The sequence below is a fragment of the Echeneis naucrates genome, chromosome 7 (genome assembly GCF_900963305.1).
Source record: "Echeneis naucrates chromosome 7, fEcheNa1.1, whole genome shotgun sequence".
Lineage (NCBI taxonomy): Eukaryota > Metazoa > Chordata > Actinopteri > Carangiformes > Echeneidae > Echeneis > Echeneis naucrates.
The window spans coordinates 19,574,722-19,596,393 of NC_042517.1; the positions used below are offsets into that span (position 1 = coordinate 19,574,722).

At 41.5% G+C, this 21,672-nt stretch overlaps 1 protein-coding gene across 1 annotated transcript; it reads right to left on the minus strand.

The window, feature by feature from the left end:
• Positions 1-2,631: 2,631 nt before the first annotated feature.
• gpr173 (G protein-coupled receptor 173) lies at positions 2,632-3,866 on the minus strand. The gene has a single exon (XM_029507088.1). The coding sequence runs from the start codon at positions 3,864-3,866 to the stop codon at positions 2,682-2,684; it is 1,185 nt and encodes a 394-aa protein (XP_029362948.1). The 3' UTR covers positions 2,632-2,681.
• Between the last annotated feature and the right edge of the window lie 17,806 nt (positions 3,867-21,672).

Genomic DNA, 21,672 nt, shown 5'->3' on the forward strand with positions numbered 1-21,672 from the left:
AACTAAAAAAGCATCTCAGGCCCCTCTTAACTCAATTGTAGATGCATACATCTCTGGCTTTGTGTCAGAGTTGATCCAGGATGACTTCACAGAGAAAAAACAATCGCACAAAGATCCAGTGCGACTCTGCTTGTATTAGAAAAGTCTCTTTTACCATTGTTAAAGTTTTCTTGTTCACATTGTAATCCATGACCTCAGTCCCTGCAGGTGCAGATGGGAATGGCAGCTCACCCACACGTCTCAACACAGTGTTGTTTCCTCGGGTCGAATGATTTCAGCAGAGACACTTTGCTCTGGTCTGTTGCATTGGTTGGACGTATTAAAGAGTAAGGCCATAATTCGTAAAATAAAAACAACTATTGATTCTCCGTGTCATGATGCTGCTTCTTAGGGTCGCACAATAAAGATACAAGGGCCCCCCCCCAGACTTCGGGACTGGATTAGAATGTCTGTGTCATCCCCTTCACCTGAACACTTTGAGTATAAAATCTTCAAAGACAAAACAAGAGATAAGCACAGTTAACCCATTCATCAACTGTGGATTTGTGCAAGCATGAAGCAGCAGATGTTCATCCCACTGTAAGTACTCAGGTCTCGTCACTCAGCTTCCATGATGATTTATTGAACTCAACCTCGGTTGGAGCTAAGCTGGCTCCACAATGATCTGATCATTTGACATTGTCCTGTTAATTTCAAACCTCAACCTCTTTATGATTAATGAAAGTTTGGATTTTACAGCATTAGGTTATTTTTGTTTTTGTTTTTTTGGGGGGTCAGAGAAAGTTGACACAGACAGAAATCAAATTTTACATCAATGACAGATGAAGCTCATTTTATAGCGGTAAACGATATTCATATTTTCTGTTTGTGTCTGTCTGTGTGTGCTGTGATCAGGGCAGATTTTGTCATGTGACTGTGAACGAATTTCTGTCTTTTACTCGACTTCTCTCCAGTAAATGACATTACAGTTTTAACTCTGATTTATCCTTGAGGAGAAATCCTATCTCCTATCCACTGTCTGTGCCAATTAGCTTTCAAAGGTCACAGGGCCAATAGAACCAAGACACTGGGCTAGGGGGCGGAGTAGAGCTTTGACAGATTGCCAGTCTATTACAGCACCGTCATAAACAGACACACAACCACACTCAGGCTTACATTCATGCCTACAGGCAATTGAGACTCTCCAATTTAACTAAACATGCAAATCCTGGAGTACCAAAAAGAACCAATACAGGTAGTGGGAGAACAAGATTCTGATAAAACACTGATGTAGTAATGGTACAGTGGAATTAAACTACCAGTAACAAGGGAGTAGCTCCTAATATCTTCAGAGGGATGAAGAAATACAACTTAACGCTTAACACTATTTTAAACACAGTTTTGTTTGCCAGTGCTCGAACAACACTCTTATTTCATCTTCATGGTAAAATGCCCAACTGTTCACCCTCCATAGGCTGGTCCTTTGTTTAACTTGTTTAATATGCAACTGATTTATTTGTTCAGTTAGTTTGTTGGTGTGTTATAAAGTGTTTCGGGGTGAAATGGATTTGGAGAACAATGATATGTTGTGACCCTCCTGCAACTGCTTTCACAACAGTTTGTGTAAATGCAAACATATGTGCATGTTTTAGTCTAATTGGAGGTTGTCCTCAGTCTGGGACCTTCTGCATCATCTGGAGTTCCAATAGTCAGGCCACGACAATGTGTCTGTCTGATTCACACTGCTGGATATAACAAGACCTCCACTCACTGTGAGCTGAGCTGATCTGGGCTGATTTTAAACATCTTCAGATGAACAACATAAACAGTGGTAATGTTTCTGTTTCTGTCAAGAAACAATGGACACTGACAACTGATCAGAAGGAGAAAAGCATGAACAAAGACTGCTGATGACATGTTCACTTCAGAAGGCAAACAGCGGCATCATCTTCCTTGGTTGCTTCATTACAAACATAATCACTATTGTAAACCATCTCACTGGTCCCTGAGTGACAGGACCTGTACCAGGACCATCTGCCACTTTCTTTAAATCACTTTGATTTTAAACCTAATGTGAGAATTTTTTTTATTATTTCCACTGTGAATATAATTACTTACAGTCCTTGGAATCATGTAATGCCAAATGCCAAAAAACAAAAACTAAACACTGTTTTGAATGAGCATTAAAATGGTAATCATGATGGCAGTGTCTCAAGTTTAATCTTCGTTGCATTTCTCTACCTCATTCACTTTTGTCTCACCGTACAAACAACATGATCTTAGGAAACTTTAGGGACATTAGGAAAATTCAAACTTCTTTGTCTCCTACAGCATTCTTTATGATCTTACAAAAGAACAGCCTCACCAATCCACTTCTTATAAAGCAGCTCACATAATTTGTGGGTGGTCATCTGTCTGGCTTGGTTTCCACAATGAGCGTATTATTATTTGAATGTTCTGCTGATGTAGTATTTTTCTTAAGTCAACATCTTGGTCCACATGTTCTATTCATTTAAATGAAAATGGGTTGATGGATGGAGATTCATGCTTACCATTACCGCATTTACCATTACATTCACTAGTTAACGTCCACTGCTTCAAAGTAACTTACATAGAATCAAACACCACAACTCAAGAAAACACTCATTACACTTCTGTAGACCGGCCATTCCTTTTCTCCACTTTTAGTTCGTCATCTCTGCTTACATGACGCAATAAGGCTCTCGTGGCAGATGAGGTTTAGTCCTGCAGCAGGCTGGTAGATGGGAAAGGAGCCCTTTCTTCAAGTCTTTGTTAAGGAAGAAACAAACAATGGGGTTGACCCCAGCTTGAGCGAAACTCATCCACACTGTGGTGGAGAGGTACCGATGTGGTATTGTGCAAGCCTTGACAAACACCCTCCAATAGCAAGCCACTATGTAGGGAGACCAGAGCACCAGGAACAGCAGGGTGATCACATAGAACATCCTGCCAAGTTTTTTCTCAGCTTTGAACTCCTCCATGCCCAACAGGCGTCGGTTCTGATTGTGCAAGTTCTGTCGGATTCCCAGTAAAGTGGGCGGCATTGGGCCCCTGCCAAAGCCTGCAATCCAGTTAGCTGCTGCTTGACCAGTAGCCCCCGGCCCGTGGAAGGTCCAGTTCTGACTGATGGCTGGTACCATCTGGACTGGCTTCATTTTGCGGTGCTTATATTCAAACAGCAGTAACTTCATGTAGACCACATGCGTGGCTAGAATGAGTACAGCAAGCATTAACATGAAGCCCAGTGTGTCATTAGCCTTAAAGTAGCGATGCTCAAATATGCACTGGTCCTCCTCGCGAATGAATTTGTAGGTGCCCACATCAAAAACAGGTGGAAAAGCCATGGCCACAGAAAGTGTCCACACCATGCACACCACTGCCACACATGTCCAGAATGTCATGCGTTTTGAGTAAAAGCGGTGGTGTGCAATGGCCATGTAGCGTGTTATGCTGATGCAGAAAAGCATGAAGGCAGCATGGAAGCAGAAGAGCACTGCCATGAAGGCCACCACCTTGCAGCTAAGCACACTGTAAGTCCAAGCCGAGCCGTTTTTTATAGACACCAGCACAAAAGGGAAGCAGATGGCTGAACGGATGGTGTCTGCCAGGCAGAGGTCCAACAGGAAGTAATATGGCGCTTTGTGAAGGGCCTGGTCCCGCAGTACAAGCAGAGACACCACCAGGTTGCCGGTGAGGCTGATGCAGATGATCAGTCCCAGTATCACCAGTTTGATGTAGGTGGAGACGGCTGAGGAAGGACTTTCTGCTACCATATCTCCGACAGTAGCTGCCACAGCTGCCATAGGCCCGGTAGGTGCCTCACTGCTTTCATTTCCATTCGCCATCCTGAATGCCCCGCCCCCCATACCACCTTTCCCTCAAGCACCAAAGCCACCACTTCCCCACCACCACCACCCTCTGTTGGTTGTTCTGTCGTCCTCGTGGTTGCTTCCTCTTTTGCAGTTCACAAAGAACAGGAATACCTTAATCCACATTGCCCCATTTCTAGCAGGGTTCTCGTCTTGCCTCCTGATCCCACCAGGGTTCCTGGAAAACATATACACACACAAAAAAAAAAAACTCAGCAAAATAACAATCTGCCCTAAACAAAGCCATACTAAGAAATCAAAACAACAAAAATATCACACAAAACAAAAATAAATCAAAACTTTACAACAGTGGAGTGGTTTGATTATGAGGGACTGACACAGAACAGAATGGACACACTGCAGAACAGAATGCTGACGTGGTAAAACTGTGGGGGATTCATTGATAATTTTCACCAGTGCTATCGCTGTACTGTGAAAACCAGCTTGGCATTTTTCAAATATACAGTATTTCACTGGTTTAATACAAGTTTCTCTAAAATTTCATCTAAATGGTTGCTCTTGAAATATTTTAAGAGTAGCTGGAAAAACATTTATTTGAATTAAAACAACTGTAGAAGGTTTTTACAGCAGATTTGGCAATGGAATCAAAAACACAATAATCCTGCCATGGTTGGTGAAGAGAATTTAAAGTCATTAAAAAAATTGGTAATTGTTTGTGTGGTATCCAATACAGATGTGCAACAGTAAAAGAATGATATTCAAAAGCTGAATGATCATTAATTGCAATGTCTGTGAAACCAAGCTAGGTGGATTGTTGCTGTGCCCCTACTCTATCTTTTCTGAAAGAGCAGAAGACATTGGATGTTCTTTACTGACTGTACGCTTACAATTAAAATGTATTAGCTATTACTATGCACCTACATTATGGCTGGTGACATTCAGAGATGTGAGCTTCATTATGTCAGGCTCCACCCTGGAGAAGTAGGCTCTGGGTAAAGTAAAGCAAAGCCAATGTAGAGGTGCCTTAATCCTTTCCACTCAACCCCAGAGCAAGTAGTCTATTTATGTAGAATCTGTGAGAAAACTATTCAAAAATGAATACTTCATATCTAAAATAAATTACATCAGTAAACTTTTCCCAAATAAATTGATTGACACAGTTTCTTGTTTAAAGTCACCAAATAAAGCATGATGTTGCTCCCATTCTAATGAAACCACACCCTACAGTAGGGTATGGATTAAGGCGTGGCTATCCCATTGCTTGACAGACTCTAACACAAAGGGGGACCTGCCTGACAGGATAGTACAGAGCATTCACCCCCGAATCCTCGTCAGCCCCACCTTTACCTGTAAATATAATCATACCAGCCATTCTATTGTAGTTGTCCCTCACTGTGTTGAACCTGAAATGCTAAGGATCCGGTAAGCAGAGTATGGGGACAGGCTGGGAGTTTATCACACTCTTACAGATAGATCGATAAACAGATCTTTATTTTCATTCCATATTCATACACAACGAAATGGGGCTTGGCAGCAATCCAACTTAACATTCTAAATTTCCATATATTATAAAATGTGGCTCATGTATAGTAGCCTATACATGAGTCCATACATCAGTGTGCATTTTAGTAAAGATCATTTTTAATTTGATAGAAAAAAAAAATGTAAACACAACACTATGCGACTAAAAATCCAGCGATGAACTATTGAAGTGTCCTGTAGGTGTTTACACCTGAGATGTTTTGACAAAAAACAGATTAGCTCCTTGATTTAAGCCACTGAAAACAAAATAAATGATAGCATCAGTTCTGACTAGTCCACCCCAAAGAGTCTGCTCTCATGCTTCATTGTGGGGATGGTGTTATCCAGATACAGATGTTGCACTACAGCGGACTATCTTATGTCATTAGCTCAAAGTGCCCCTGTCTGGTCTCTCCCATAAGGACCAGTTTGATTGACTGCTGAAAATGTTCTTCGTCTTGACGGACATCAGTTCATAATTACCTTCAAACTGGGTTTTTCATTTGAGCCAGACTAGAGGAATCCTGCAATCCTCCAAACTTCTTCATAGCTTCCTGGTTACTAAGGTCTTTGTTCTCTTTGAAACACTCAGAAGTTTAGAAATGTTTTTATGTTTAATACACAGTTTGATCAGAAGTTTACACTTAAATTCATCGTTGAGTTATTTGCTGACCTGCGCTGTGAATTAGAGAGCCTTATAAACATAGATAAATCAAGTCCTGTGCACATATCAAGTCTGTAGCAATTTCTATAGAGAAACAACCAGAGCTGTACACCAATTCCAACCCTAAACTGCTATTTTATTTAGTTAATTCGGTTCTCCAGTCAGTAGCACCACTGCTCACTCTCACACTTCCCCCAGATCTTGCACAAAGCTGATAAAGCCATGTATTTTGTTCATTTACTTCCTTTTGCCTCTTATTGCTCAGGGAGAAAATGCAAAAAGTAATATTCTAATGTGCATGTGTAGTCCAGTGCACATCTTTGTGTATGGTGCTGCAATATAATAACTGGTCTCAGAAGGGTAGAGGCTGCTACTTAACAGCAAGTCAAAGAGCCCAGGATTATAGTCAATGCTTAAAAATAATGTGCCCTCCTATTCGACAAGCTCTGGACACGGTCACTCCCAGGAAAATGGCAGAAATGATGGGCACAGTGAATGGAAGTTAAGCTTACTTACAAGGAAAATAACCTGCTGCCACCATGAGATGGCAGTAAATTTGAAGTGAAAACAGGCTTCAAACCATTTATGATACTGAACACTGTTCTTAGATCAGATATGAGGACAGAAATCACTTCACATCAGTATTGCTCTCTTTATAGTTTTGACTGGCACTCACTGCTGCTGCTACGACAGCACCCCACAAATGCAAATATAAATCACCTGACAGGTCTGAGCGAGGTCTGAATACAACAATTTAAATTTTGTTTTTTAATCCATTTGTATTGTCATTGTGAAGTATTGAGTATAGATTGACAAACACAATTAAAGCTTAAGTTTCATGTAGAATGAAACAGGAACTGGCTGTCACCAATCTGCCTCAGGCTGTATCATGACTGACCTCTGGAGTTGTGCACAAAGAAAAGTGTCCCTGTTTCAGCTGAAAAAGTGTGCATGTTTCTGACAGGAATAAATTTTATACCTTGAGATTACTGAACATGATGGTAAAATTAAACACAATATAACATTGTGCCCTGGCCTGAAAATAACAGGAAGCATCTGATAATCATTTACTATTACACACTTTTCACTAACTCACATGGGAGTATTGGCGCTGCTCTTTGCTGACCGCACGGCTTTCAAATCTTATTAGTAATGAACGCATTGGATTTCTGATATAATTCCTGTTCCATCAGTCACAAAGTGTGACACAAAGGAAATTAAGTATAATATGGACCAGAATGCAATAAAATGCATCCATTTGGAGTTGCAGTTCTTGCTGAGGTACTGGTTCTCTCCTGTAGGTTATTGCATTATGGCCAACAACCTGTCTGGAATTATATTCATAATAAAGCCCATGTTTTGAAACATTGCCAAGGTTTTCCAAATTTGTTTTTAAGTTTGGCTGGAATAGCCAGAAAACGCATGACAGTAATTCTAATTTGAGCATCTACAGGTCAGTAGCTAAGGATCAAATTGACAAAGTTCATTTAGATTTAGTCAAAAAGCTGGAAATAAAAACGGGGCGCAACCTTAAAAGGCTGGTTCACACAACCGGCAGAACCATCTTCCCATCTCCCTCTGACTGAGTGGGTGTTTCCACAAATGAGTGACTGCAAGTTTCTCAGTGGTTTGATTGGATAAATGGTACAGATGGGATCCCTGAAGAGAATATGGTGCCAATAGGTCACAGTGTACATTCTATAAATGTCATGGAAGTGATTGAGAGAAGTGTTGTGCTAATTGTTTGTTGTGCACCTGTAATGTGAACACAAGCATGCACATGCAAGTTATGTATTTGAAGGTCATGCTAACATTGGTGACATGTTTACATCGATCCCTCAGCTATGATCACATGATCAAATGTTGGACTTATTCCATTAACGTCTTATGTTAAGAATTTGAGAAAATATCAGGCAAACATCCAGCTCACTAATGTTAATACCTTGGATTAACATGGTTGTGGTCCAATGTGGCGCTACACAGCAAGTGAATGGACACAAAGTATTTTTTGAGGTGAATTAGTTCAGTAATTCACTCTTGTCAAGAAAGCCAGGCTTCACTGGAAAAGGAGGAAAAGTTCAGCTAACAGGCTTGGCTATGAAAATGTAGACAAGCTAGGTTTCATCTCCAGGAGCTCTGTGAAAGCAGCAAGACCTGACTTGTTGCTGACTCATCATGTTTCTGTGCAATGCACCACAAATAAACTGTCAGAAGAGTGAATGATGAATCAAAAGATGATTCTTTTTGTTCCATTCCCATCTAATTTCCTTTAATCCTACAGAACATTTTCACATGACTGACAATTGATTAATCAATTAATACAAATTCATTGCCTTTTCATTAGTTTTTAAAAGCTTAGAACGTAAGTTTTGGTGATGACCAAATCTTAAAAAGTATAAATCTATAGATAACATGAGTCTCTTTGAGTATTGTCTTCCTCTCCAGGTTATAAAATGCAAAATTTTCCTCAAGTGAAAGATGGGGCAGGTGGAATGTCTTTTTTTCACTACATTTACATCCATTGCTTGAACTCAGACACACACAGGACTTCTTATTCATATCAAAGACAAGAATTGGAGGGGGCTGACATGGTGCCAACTATCCAGCTAAACTCATATCCAAAAAATTAATAAAACAAAACCACTGCTGTTATGGACTTTTTGGAATGTGTAGAGATCAATTCCCATGTGAATCACTTTTGCACACCTCTGCTGCACAAGTTGCTCTGTGCTTTAAAAGACCAGTGAAAAACTGAATGAAGGCCAGATAGCAAGGTGTGAGAAACACACCTTGCGGGATCCTCATCATTGAGGGTTTTTTTTTTTTTTTTTTTTTAAATCAGGCCATTGTAAAACTCTCCATCCTGGGAGCTGGGGGGGAGCTGGGAAGCTGTTGTCTTGGAGGAGGGGCTCTGCGATGCTGGAAGTTGGTTGGTGGTGGAGGGCAGAGTCACTGTCAGGAACCGGGTAGCAACAGCAGCCCAATACCTCTGGCTCGATGTCGATGGGAGGAGGCAACAAAGCTCACTGGACGAAATGCAGACAAGACAGAGTTGGTCTCTGACAGCAGGGGCCCAGCATCAGGCCTCCTTACATGAAGAATAGCACTAATGAGGACTGAAGAGCCTCCAGATGCTGCAGTTTAGCATGCATTCAAGAACCTGGACAGCTGGAAAAAAAAAAGAAAGAACACACACACACACAGCCTATACTCCAGAGGTGGCGCTATGCTTATAAAGACAGCAGGCCACATAATGTTTTTAAATGTGCTTTGGCTGTGGAGAAAGGCCTCAGCTACTGGGATTCCTGCACCAAACACAAACACAACACGAAGTCACACTGACACACTGCAACACACACCAAGACAACACTCTGCACACTGCGGCTTCTGCTCAGCCTGTGGAGGCTGGAGCAGACAAAAGGCACCGGAGCCCGAGATAAACTGCATGCAGGGAGGCAGGGCAGGTACCGTGACATTGTGTGCACAATACAAAATGGTAGTCTAGTTATGCTGCTCACCTGCTGTGGGCTGCTGGTCCTCCAGACTGTGGCAGGCAGGCAGGCAGCCGTCTGTTGCTGTCTCCACTAAATGATCAGCTACACACAGCTGGTAATTAAAAGGAGCGGCATCCACCTGTGTCCAGGTCCAGGTCCAGGTCTGTGTGTATGGTGTCAGGGAGCCTGCCGTGGGCTACTTTTTTATTTGATTTGATCTGATTTATTTAGAATAAAAATCTTTTAACGAAAGCACAAATGATTTTCTTGAGCATGTCATGTCTCTGATCAACAGCCCCGGTGACAATGACGGGTTAGTTTCTGTCCACAGCGGTCTATTGAGAGTCCATCTCGTCTACAGACGGCAGGCAGCTCCATCCTGTAGCAGCATTATTAAACTCTTTGTGTCTGGGAGTTTGCGGCCGTCAGCTGACGCCCTGTGGAGCATCTCCTGCTCACAGTGTTCCGAAGCCCCGTCGAGCCGCCGCTGCCGCCGCTCTTCAGTTTGCATCGTTCCTTTCAGTCCGAGGAAAGCCTCACGTTGGATGTCGGTGAAATCCTTTGCCATGTCCGAGTGATCCGACGGGCCCTCTGGTCAGAAACAAGTTTGCCCGCTAGCTAACACGTTAAGGCCGGGAAGCTCCCCCACCCCACCCCCACGGCAAGCGGGTTTGGGTCCCCATTGTGTTGCGCAGCGTGTGAGCGGCCAGCCGTCTCACCAACAGGAGGATGCCGGGGACGGAAACACCCTGAACGCACCGCCGTGCCCCTCAAGTGGAAGTGTGTGCGTGTCCGAGGCGGAAAAGTTGGTGACGGCCGGGCGTAAGAGCTACATCCAGAGGTGGTAGCAGGTAACTCCTGCTGCTAACAGCAGGACTGATATCAATCCCGTGCGAATGTCCAAATGTCAGAGTGACAGGTGCGGCCCGCGGCTTTCTTTGGGATGCGGGCACCCCCTCCCAGCCCCCACTTCTTGACCAGGATTGTCTTATTCTACATAGAATTCACAGACCAGCCACCATTAGATAGGAAAAATATGAAGCTTAACTTTCAACATTGTCATGTTTTTGTAGGAAATTTCGCGGGAATAAATACCAACTGCTTGTACAAAAACAGAAACTAGTGTTTACATACACGCCTCACATTTAAGGCATGGCCATAACAATGGGCATAAACTCCAGGGTTTAGAAGTGAAGCTCAGACTTAAAAACCTTCATTCGATCTAATGGTCATGGGGTAGTGACATCATCAGCTCTACAAAGAAGTCAAATTGTGTCCATTTTTATTAGAATCTATAAGTATAGTTCTCCACATGCATTTAAAGAGTTCAGTGTAGAGTTGTAATGGCTATTTTCTGTTTCTAGTTCTTAAACCCAAACACTTTTTATCAATCCGATACAAACAAAGTTTACTTTTTAAATCTTTATTATTGACAGTAAGTGGCAGAGAGGCCAACAGAAAGCATAAAAGAGAAAGGTGAATGACCTGACGCTGCATTAACATGGCATGCATCTACCTGCACTATATGACAACATTTTTAAAGAGAATGTAATTTAATCTACGTGTCCAACTCTGCTAATCGTACTTCAGTATTTTATTTTGGTCTTGTTGTTGATGGTGATGATGACTAACGGTATTTCTAATGATGCAGCTGCAGAAGGGCTCCATTTACTCTAATGGCAGTACTGCAGCATCGTCGCATGTGTCCCTACAGGCCACTGGGCTGGAGTAAGCAGAGGTCACTGGATCATGAGGTATGAAAAGCCTCCCACTGTGACCTGGACTTCTGCCACCATCGTGGCCAGTTGTGTTTTTATGTTGTTGAGATTTATACCTCAACAGCTGTCTGCTCTGCTGGAGGCTGAACTCTGTAAAATGCTAACCACAGCTCCTCTTCTCTGGAATAAAGTAATCAGGGTTTTCTGCCCAACCTTTGCTGATAGTCGGAGCATGTTTCCTTGCTCTGAACAACATCATCTCGTTTTTCCAGCTTGGGGCTCCATTCCAAACTCCACCTGCACTGACTTCAGGATCATTAAATTGATTTATTAGGACATTTACACCAAAAAGTGCAGGTCCATGGCTTCCTGCAATATGAGAGACCCCAGTGACCCAACACATGGACTGTTGACCCCCCTTCCCTCAGGCAGAAAACTGCAGAGCATCAGTGAGGCTGAAACACAACTCAGAAACACAGTCCGCAAGACTGGTTAACTCCCAGCCTCACAGAACTCTCTGCCTCCTCTGTGCCTCTATTATTCGACTTGAAGTTTTTGTATTTATTCTAATTTTGATTATGAAGTTATTCTTCTCTCAGAAATTCACTTTGACATTGATATCATTCTGATCATGCTTCTGGACCTCAGTAACAAATTTTGTTCGTTTCCATGCAACAGCATGTTTTAAATGATAATAAAGGAAGCTTTACCTTAAACCCTGATTTGAGGAAGGATCCTAGTCTACTTTTTATTTTACTAATCTGTATCAAAGGGCTGTTATGATATGAACCATAGCTAAGAATGAATGGGAACCTGGTACCTTGATGTGAACCAATTAACTTGATAAAAACAATCATAGACACAGTCAGATGCACTGCTTCACACAGTTAAAAAAGTGTTAAATAGGCTCAGGGGTGTCCATGGCCCATTTTTGGTTTGACAGAATCCTGATAATAGAGTTATCTTAGACAAAAACAGTAAGTCCTGTCAGAAAAGTGATCAGACAGTGATCACTTGGAATTTCTGAATCTGTCTCTTAGTGTGTCTAGAGCAGTGTTGACAAGACAGCAATCTAAAACAAAAGGCAGTCTTGCTCTTTTTATGGGAAATTGTATAGGAGCAAAGGCAGATATGGATGGCAATATGGAATTTATTTATTTATTTTGATTATCAGAGTCCGAAAGATCTGCTAGTGTAGCTTGTAGCTTGTAGCTTGTACTGCCTCCACCTCCTGCACCCTCTATACTTTCATGCCCCCTACCCGAACCAGGGTCTGTATCCCATCCCTACTTTTATCTCCACCTCTTCTATTTCTCCCCCCTACCCGAACCAGGGTCTGTATCCCCACCCCGCTTTCACTGGTGCAATCGGTGAGAGGTTAGAGTAGTTGACAGTGGTGTTTGAAATAGTGCTGTGTGTTGGTGCCTTTCGACACCATGCGGTTAGCCTAGGAGAATTGGCCTGTGTTGGAGTGTTGGCTTTGGCTGTTCAAGTGAGTTTGGTTGCTGAATCTGCTGGTGTGCTAGCGTAGCTTGTAGTGCCTACACTTCCTGCACACTCTATACTCTCATGCCCCCTACCCGAACCAGGGTCTGTATCCCATCCCTACTTTTCTCTCTCCTCTATTTCTCCCCCCTACCCAAACCAGGGTCTGTTTCCCCACCCCGCTTTCACTGGTGCAATTGGTGAGAGGTTAGAGTAGTTGACAGTGGTGTTTGAGATTTGTGTTTGTGCCTCTTTGACACCATGCAGTTAGTACAGGTGAGCTGGCCTGTGTTGGAGTGTTGTTTGAGTATAGGACCATTTAGGTGAGTTTAGTTGCTGAATCTATTAATGCAGCTTGTATTGCCTCCACCTCCTGCACCCTCTATACTTTCATGCCCCCTACCCGAACCAGGGTCTGTATGCCATCCCTACTTTTATCTCCACCTCTTCTATTTCTCCCCCCCTACCCGAACCAGGGTCTGTATCCCCACCCCGCTTTCACTGGTGCAGTTGGTGAGAGGTCAGAGTAGGTGATAGTAGTGCTGTTTGAGATAGTTGTCTTTGTGTGAGGAGTGGTGATGGCTGGCATTAGGGGGGTGACGCTGGGACGCCAGTGTTCACGGTCTAGCCTTCTGGAGGTGTTGTGGGCCTAACTAGACGAAACACCGGTGAGAGGAGGTTCCCACCTGATGACCCCGAAGACATGATAGCTATCACCGCTCACTGGCCTAGTTGGATATCATCTGTAGGGAGCATAGAGCAGTGTGAAAATTAGTTGCTAGGAGGGTGTTCACTGAGTCTGGTCCATTTTTATTTATTTTTTTATTTTTTTGTCGCACAAGTTTCTTGTGTTTCTCTAAATGAAAAAAATTACCAGATACTTCCACCCATCAAAAAGAACAAAATTAAAACAATAACAATAAATAAAAATATGTAAAACAAACAGAAAAGCAGGTAACCGTTTCAGTCTATAGAGAAGATTGGTATTGAGAGAGGCCTCAGTTAGGAGGGGCTGCTTCTGTTCTTTCTCTCTGTAATTATTTGCCCTGTTTTTTTAGAAGATTCGCTCAGTGGGATGGATGTGGCCACAATTAACAGTCTCCGTGCCATCACATGTGCAAGGCGAGGGCAGACTGAAGCCTTGGTCACCCATTATGCCTTTGCCCCACAATAAGAAGGTTGTGGGTTCAGTTCCTGCCCTGGGTCCTTTCTGTGCAGAGTTCTCCTTGTGTCTGTGTATGTTTCCTCTGGGTACTCTGCATGCATATGTAGGTTAACTGCTGATGTTAAATTGACTGTAGGTGTGAATGTGAGTGGTTGTTTGTCCTTGTGTGTCCTTGCAATGGACTGGTGACCTGGGTGTGCCCCCGCCCCTTGTCTGATGTGTGCAGGGATTAGCTCCAGCAGCTCTGTGACCCAGATACACATGGTGAGTGAAACTGAAATGCATCAAACTTTTGCTTTCTTCCTGCCACTCATTTTCAATTCCCACCTGTTTCCAGTGTCTCTGTGTGGGTGTGCTGGTGACTGCTGGTGACTCTCTCTGTGCTGTGTGTAGCCCCTGTCCCGCCCCCTCCCCCTCAGTGCTCATGTAGCTGACCAAACACGTGCAGCTTCAGCAGAAAAAAAAAAAAAATGGAGCAAGTCCGAGCCAGGCAGGATCCGGTTCCCGTCATACATTTCAAAGAGCCGGCTCTTAGAGCCGTATCGTTGACACATCACTACAAGCTGGTGCAGGCAGTGTGAATGCGAAAATGAACAAAAACAAACATCTTAGGAGAGCTTCTTTAGAAAGGGGAGATGGCCCAATGAGGAGAGAAAAAGAAGGGCCTTCCAAGAAAAAGAAAAAGCTGCATTTGAAAGACTATATCAACAGTCCTACTTTAAAATAAGGATTTATTGCTACAGGTGATGCTCCCGCACCAAGCCTGTTCTGCATCATATGATGCCACATGTTAGCCAAACCTTCAACACTGCTCCAGCACATTTAAATATACACTCTGTAAACACTTCAAAAATTCAGCTTAATGGTTAGTTGTGTTTTTACACACTTAGTTTTTTTTTTGTTTCTATGCCGGTCCGTGAAAATACACATGAAACCAGTTAATGGCGCAAAAAAGGTTGGGTACTTTAGTTAAAGTGTCTGAAGCAGGACAAAAATCTCACTACTTTGAAAAAATGCGTCTCACACAAAGTATGTGTCTATCAGGACAACTTGATTATCATTAAATTTTTTTTCAGACGAGCTTTTCACTCAAGCCGATGACATCCCAACTCTTGAGTCTGAAAATCTGCAATTGAATAAGATACTTGAACAAACACTGACTGACACAAGAGTTTTGTCAGCCAGTGTTGGACTGGGGCTCTGAGGACTGGCGGAATGGGGGGGGTCTGCCTCCCAACATGGTGGTTGGGCTGGGGTTGGTCACGGGCCTTGCCTTGTGCAGTGGGTCCCTGGCTGGTGGTCATATTGGGCCTGGGTTACCCTGAACCATGTCCATGCCTTAGGAGAGCTTGTCCCTTCTTGGGTGGAGGAGGAGGGGGGTGTTTTTTGGGGGGTGGGTAGGAGGGTTGCTGTGGTGGGCTGTGGTCGCCCCATCTGGCTGTGGGGTATAGTAAGTGTCGGCCTCACCAGTGTGTGGGGGGTCTGTGCCCCTAGGCTTAGCCCGTGCTGTGTGTGGTGTGCCTGACGGACCTGGGGTCCTTTGGTTCCCTTCTTTCTCTGCGGGCTGCCTCCATGGGGGTTGCAGCTCCCATGTTTTCCTGCATGTCTTTGCATGGGTGGGACCTGAGGTTGTCTCCTGGCAGGGGGTGGCCTGGGGCAACAGGAACATTCACACTGCCTGCCCCAGCTGATGAACAGGACAGGTAAAAAAAAACAAAACAAAAACAAACAAACCGAAGAACAGCACCAGGCCGTCAGGCGATAGGTCTGTCTACATGGTCTGAAAGATTTAACAGAATGCAAAAAGAGGCAAAAAAACTTTGTGTTTACTAATGCTGACTGGAACCAGAGACAATAAATGCAGAGGGATTGTTTTACCAATAAAAATCTGCTAAAAAAAAAAAAGAAGAAGAAAATATACCCTGGGGTTTCACAGCCTGCAGTCGAGAGGGATTATGTAATTTATTACAATCTATACAAAAACCCATAATCCAAGAATACTGAAAATATTGAGAATGACATGACAATGATTAGGAAATAGCTCTCAGTTACTGAATTACCTTTTTGTTCTTCTTCATCTTTTTATCTGATTATGAGCTCATTCTTTTGAGCAGCAGTATTAAAAATTTGCTCCAGAGCCTCAAAAAAAAAAAAGAAAAAGAAAAAAATAAAGAAACTGGAGTACCCAGAAGAAACCCATTTAAGCACGTGGATAGCATGTGAACTATCTGAATGCAATGGCTAAATATAAGAAAACAATTTAGTCGTTTGCAGCAATGCCATGCCTAAATTCAACAGAGGACTTCCCCCCTACAGAGTTGGATGACCTAGTAAAAAGAACTATGGCCTTGCTGTGCCCCTCTGAAAAAGTAAGTAATGAAACAGAAGAGGCTGACTTCGTGCTATAGTTGTCAAATTTGTGCCATAAAGCAGGCATCTTGGATATTGGAAAGGAAATTGAGGTCAAATAATATAAATTAATCTAACAAAACAAAGGTCTTTGCAATGCTAGGAGCTTCTACTATTCAGCATTGATAGACGTAAACAGGAGCAACCCTTGGTTTCTCATTAGCACTGTAACCAGGCTGAGAGAGAGTCATAGCTCAGTTCAACCATTGACTGCTTTAGCTCAGGGCTCCGGCTCTTTCATCCTTCTGCAGTGGCTCCCTATGGGTTTTAGATAATAATGTGAATAAATAATGGCTATTCATTCATTCATCTTCAACCGCTTATCCATTTCTGGGTTGCAGTAGGTGCTGGAGGTATAGGGCCAACACACAGAGACGGACTCACACTCAGTTTTTGAATCAACTGCAGTGCCTGTTTTCTTTTTAATCCAAAATCCTTTTCATATTTAAACCTCTCTGAGCTATAACTCCAGTTATAATAACTACCAGGTTATTAAAATATGTTTTTCCACTAATTAGCACATCCTCCCAGGTGCATAAATATTTGGACATGAACACACTTTTCAGCATTTCAGCTCTGCGTACCACCACAATGGATTTGAAACGAAACAATCAAGATGTGCTTTAAGTGCAGACTTTTGGCTTTAATCTGGGGCCATTTTACACCAAAATCAGGTAAACAGTGTTGGAATTACAACATATTTTATGTTGTTGTTGTTGTGTAAACCTATCTGTTCACTACAGCACTAAGCTGCAATTTTTCATTTTATTATTCACCTGACTTTCTCAATTGTTCCATTCATAATTACTACAGCCACAAGAGGTCGCCTCAGAATATAACTTTAGGTCACAATAAGATGCTACATCCAGGGGCTTGTTTTATACAGAAGGCTGGTAACAGACTCTGAGCATATCTTGTTGGTTTTTAGTTTAAGTTTTGTTCATTATCACAAACTGTGTGCAGTGATGTACTGTCATGCAATCAAAACAATGGGAAGCAGGAGTAATTATCTTGTATCCTGCTCAGTAAAGGGAGGAGTGAAAATGTTTATAGACATGTTGCATTGCTGCATTGCTTGACACACTTGCATATTTAGTAAGAAGCACTGAGACTTCACTAATATGAATGCTTTTGTTTTTGAATGAGACATTTGGCTGCATGCTTCATTGTAAAATCTGTGCGGTTTTACATACTGAATGAACAAATTATGTATATGAACTAGCAAGTAGTAGTTGGCACGATTAAATGTTCAGTCAAGCATCTTACAGACAATAAAAATGGTGCAAAGAAAGTGCAGCCATCATCAGCTTAAGTCTCAAAAACAAAAATTGCCTAATATGGTTAATAATAAAGGCGAAACCTTTAGGAGGAAATTGAGTTTTTAAGGCCTCAGACTTCCGCTGTGCCTCATTGGCATTCTGTTAGGTTAGATGACCTTTGAAAACACAGAAAATTACCTCAGAACAAGCTGTTTACACGTGTTAGAATGTCATACAGCATGTAACTGGGCTTTCCCCAATGTTTCCTCCTCAGAAATATATTGGTGTACCATTTGAGGTTGTTGATACTGAGAATGGCTTAGTGAGTTTACAAAGAACAAGCATTCAATTATCAAAAAATAATATTTCCGAGGACATTCAGTAATGTGACATTTATTATAGAAAATCATTGGTCAAAACAAATTCTTTACAGAAAAAGTGGTTGTTTTGCGGACGTTCTAAGCACCAAAGGCCTCAAAGAAAGTTCTTCGTGTTGACTACAAACCCTCATTTTAAATATTTATTATTTGTAGTGCACAGACAGATGATGAAGCTCTGATAAATCGATGTATCATCATGGTAATTACAGACATGTGAATGTGGTGGCCTCACTCTAAAGAAGTCAGGTTTTGAAAGTTCATATACAAGATTTTAAAGAATATTTTATATGTAAATATATGGTGGAATCATGGCATCCTGTATGTTGTTATTGGAGTTTTTTCTGTACTCTGTTTTGGTAGCTTTGTTGTTAGCATAATCCACACACAAGTGGCCTTAAATAATTTCTTCACTGAAGAAAATGTCTTCAACTGAGAAAGAGATGAGACTTGAGTAAAGAGAAACTTGCCTCAAGGAGTTCTGGCGCAACTCCAGGTTGGGCAGTGTAATCTGAAAATCTTCAGAAAATTTGTTTTACAGACTCTGTCAGTATCTTTACCTGCTTCATTAGTGTTTATGTGCAAGTTTGTTAGTGTTATTGTGTGTAGTTCCAACAGTTCAAGGTTTAAGTCCAAGGTTGAATATCTTATTCAACTTATCTTATATTTTTCTTCACTGTGTGCACATGACTTAATGTCTTCATAACTGCACAAGTGTTTTCATTAGACCAGCTACAGCAGGCAAACTAATACTTGCTTTACTGTAACAAATATTATGAAAGTATTTTGCAAATCCTGCTTTTGCTAACAGCCATGCTGTTGAGCAAAGTTTCTTCAACTCCAACCCGTGAGTCAAAGTGTTAATGTTAATAATAGCACTGATAAAAATTTTAGAAAGCTGCAAAAGATCTTGACAAGTAGAGCCTTTTTCTGGCCCATTAACTTTCCTACCTCACTCGGCTGAATTTCTGAGATCAGAATCCTCATGATTAATCACAATTACAAAGGTTAGGAACAAACCGACAAGCGATCTCAAACTGTAGTGGACATCAGCTGTGTACTAGTCTTTAACATGCACTTTTCTTAGTAAAAGGTTGGTAGTTATATACTATGTTGCACGGTTCATGTTTGCCTGAAAGTAAAAAAAGGACTTTGTGTGTTTGCATCTCCATGTTGCTGATATATTTATTAGTGATCAACTGGTTATTAGCCATGCTGATTATTGTCCTACCCATAGCACCATGATTGGTTGCACACAGAGATCAGCCAATCAGCAGTGAAAACTGTGCATGCCCAGTGCTCACGCACATGGCGGAGAAGATCCAGGGAACAGTTATTTTTTTAACATGTTTAAAGAGAACTGGATACAGCATCGGAGGCAGGACCCATTCATTCCTATGAACGTTACTCAATGGCGCATGATGCCAAAAAGGGTTTTTTTCCGGGTGTCATGGCGGGCATAAAAATACCCAGATCTTCCACATCAGTTATATCGAAATTTTGGAAAACTTCATTTACTGTTGAAAACCTGAGGGAGCTATTTATTAGTTTAAGTTTTCATTTAACCTTATAAGACATGCTGCTGGGCCTGGGAGCTCCCTGTCCTTTCTGTTAGAAAAAAAAAAAAAAGAGGTCTATTGTCTAAGATAAAAAAAAAAAAACTTTTAACATGTTGCAAATCTGATAAGATGTTTAATAAACATATGCTTAAAGGCATTTAAGCAAAGTTAAGTGTGGGAATTTGTATTATTTAAAATTTTGACGCCAATATTTTTACAGCAAATTATTTATAAAAATAAATAAAAAATAGATGTGTTCTCACAGACAAAAAGAAGTTGTCACATATCCGGTGCAGGTCTAAATACAGCAACGTCAGGTATATTTAAAAAGTGCTACTCAGCGATGTCTGAAGAGTTTCAGTCAGTTCTGTAAATCAATTAAGCTTTTCAAAGCACTCACGGCTGGAGGTTACAGAAAGATTAGAATGCCTATGTACTTTGAAATTCAAAATTTAGGACTTTCACTATAAAATGTCACTGGCACCAGAGGAATTTTACCTCTATTGAAACAAATACCCGCCCCAACATTGGGCTGAATCAGCTGACTAAGCGATTGCATTCTGCACTTCTGTGAAGGAAGGCATGAATCATGGGATATCGTCAATATGATTTTCATTCTGAATCATGCAAAGTGAGAAGGTAGGCACACTTCATTTACAGTACAGACAAGTTTCACCATCAGCAAGATTCATACACGAGTCAGTTCATCACTGCGTGCTGATGGATCATAAAGTTGATGTGATGAAAACTTAAATGAGGTGAGAACATGGTTCACACAGTCAGACATGGCACTGACTGTCCTCTGCAGGCCATCTGCATATGTACACATGATACGCTATTTTAAGGCATCTGTCTGACAATTGATTAAAATCAAGCCAAACTCAAGCAACTGAGCATTGCTTCGTATAAATACTAGTTTTAATACTCTCTCAAACTGCCTGCTTTGAGAGAGGCCTCTGGTGTGGTTGTAGTTTAGTCCACAGGGCAGTTTAATCAAGAGAGGCTAATATGAGGAACAAGCCTTTCAGAAATTGCAAAATTATGTTGTTGTTTTTTTTTTTACAGAGGGAATAGTCTTTAGGACTTAGACCTCATATCAGTGTCACCATAGTCAGCAGCAGACTAAAGGTGCTGTTGGTTTGAAAAACTTCCACACAAACCTACAGTTCAGGGGGCTTGATGTGTAATGGAGCTTGAAGATGGGGAACCTTTGACTAGAGATGATTTGGTGAACATATTTGATTGAGTGAAGGGATGGAGGTGGAACACAGATTAATTGCGGTGCTAAATTAATAATAAATGAATATCATGTTGTGATTGGATATAGGCAAGATGAGCCATTCATGCTTCTAAATTGTGGGACTTAGTGCTGGTGATTTAGAAGACATAGGTGGCATGAAGAAATCTTCCTGACCGAACTTTGGCTCAACTTCATTTATAGTGGCTTTCATCTGATGACACAAAGAAACAACCTGAAACACCAGAAATCAGAGACTCAGGACAAACATAGAAAGGTGGACAATGTTTCTTTATTGGACATGATCACAAGAGAGCAGCCTCCCACAAAACTTTTATTACTTTGTCTTTTGCAAAATTTTAGTTTATACACATAACAATATGCAAATGTCTTTAGGGAACACATTTTAAATATAAATATAAATTTTACTATTGTAAACCTAGAAACTAAGTAATTTTTAAGATCTCACTTTAAGCCTGCTTTATAGTTTTTTCGTTTGCATTTTGCTTGCATTATTTTTCAAGTTAACATGTTCCACTTCATTGTTAAATGTAATTTTTGCTCAGCTATGACAGCCAGCATGTTGTCACAGAAGGGAAGAACATCTCATTATCTACATCAGAAAACATCATGGAGGAGTCTCTGGGCTCTCCTGAATAACTGTATCATATAGTACACGCATCACTGTGGACATATGTCCATGAAAAGACATTAACACTGATATCTGTTTGTTAACAAAGCCATTTTGGGGCCGCTGCCATCATATTAACTCTCTCTACCCACTAAATCTGTAGGTAGGCACTTTAATTTGAGATCAAAAATTATATTTTATGTCATGTTCCTCCTTACTGAATTTGAAAACACTTTCCGCTGTGCTGCTCCTTCACCCTGGAACCTTTCTGAAGCTTGTAACTCTCATGAGTATTAACCTTTTTAGGAAACTTTGAAGGAAAA

Bases quoted from the DNA above. Each gene is read 5' to 3' on its own strand.
- gpr173 (XM_029507088.1), bottom strand. From the start codon at position 3,866: ATGGGGGGCGGGGCATTCAGGATGGCGAATGGAAATGAAAGCAGTGAG.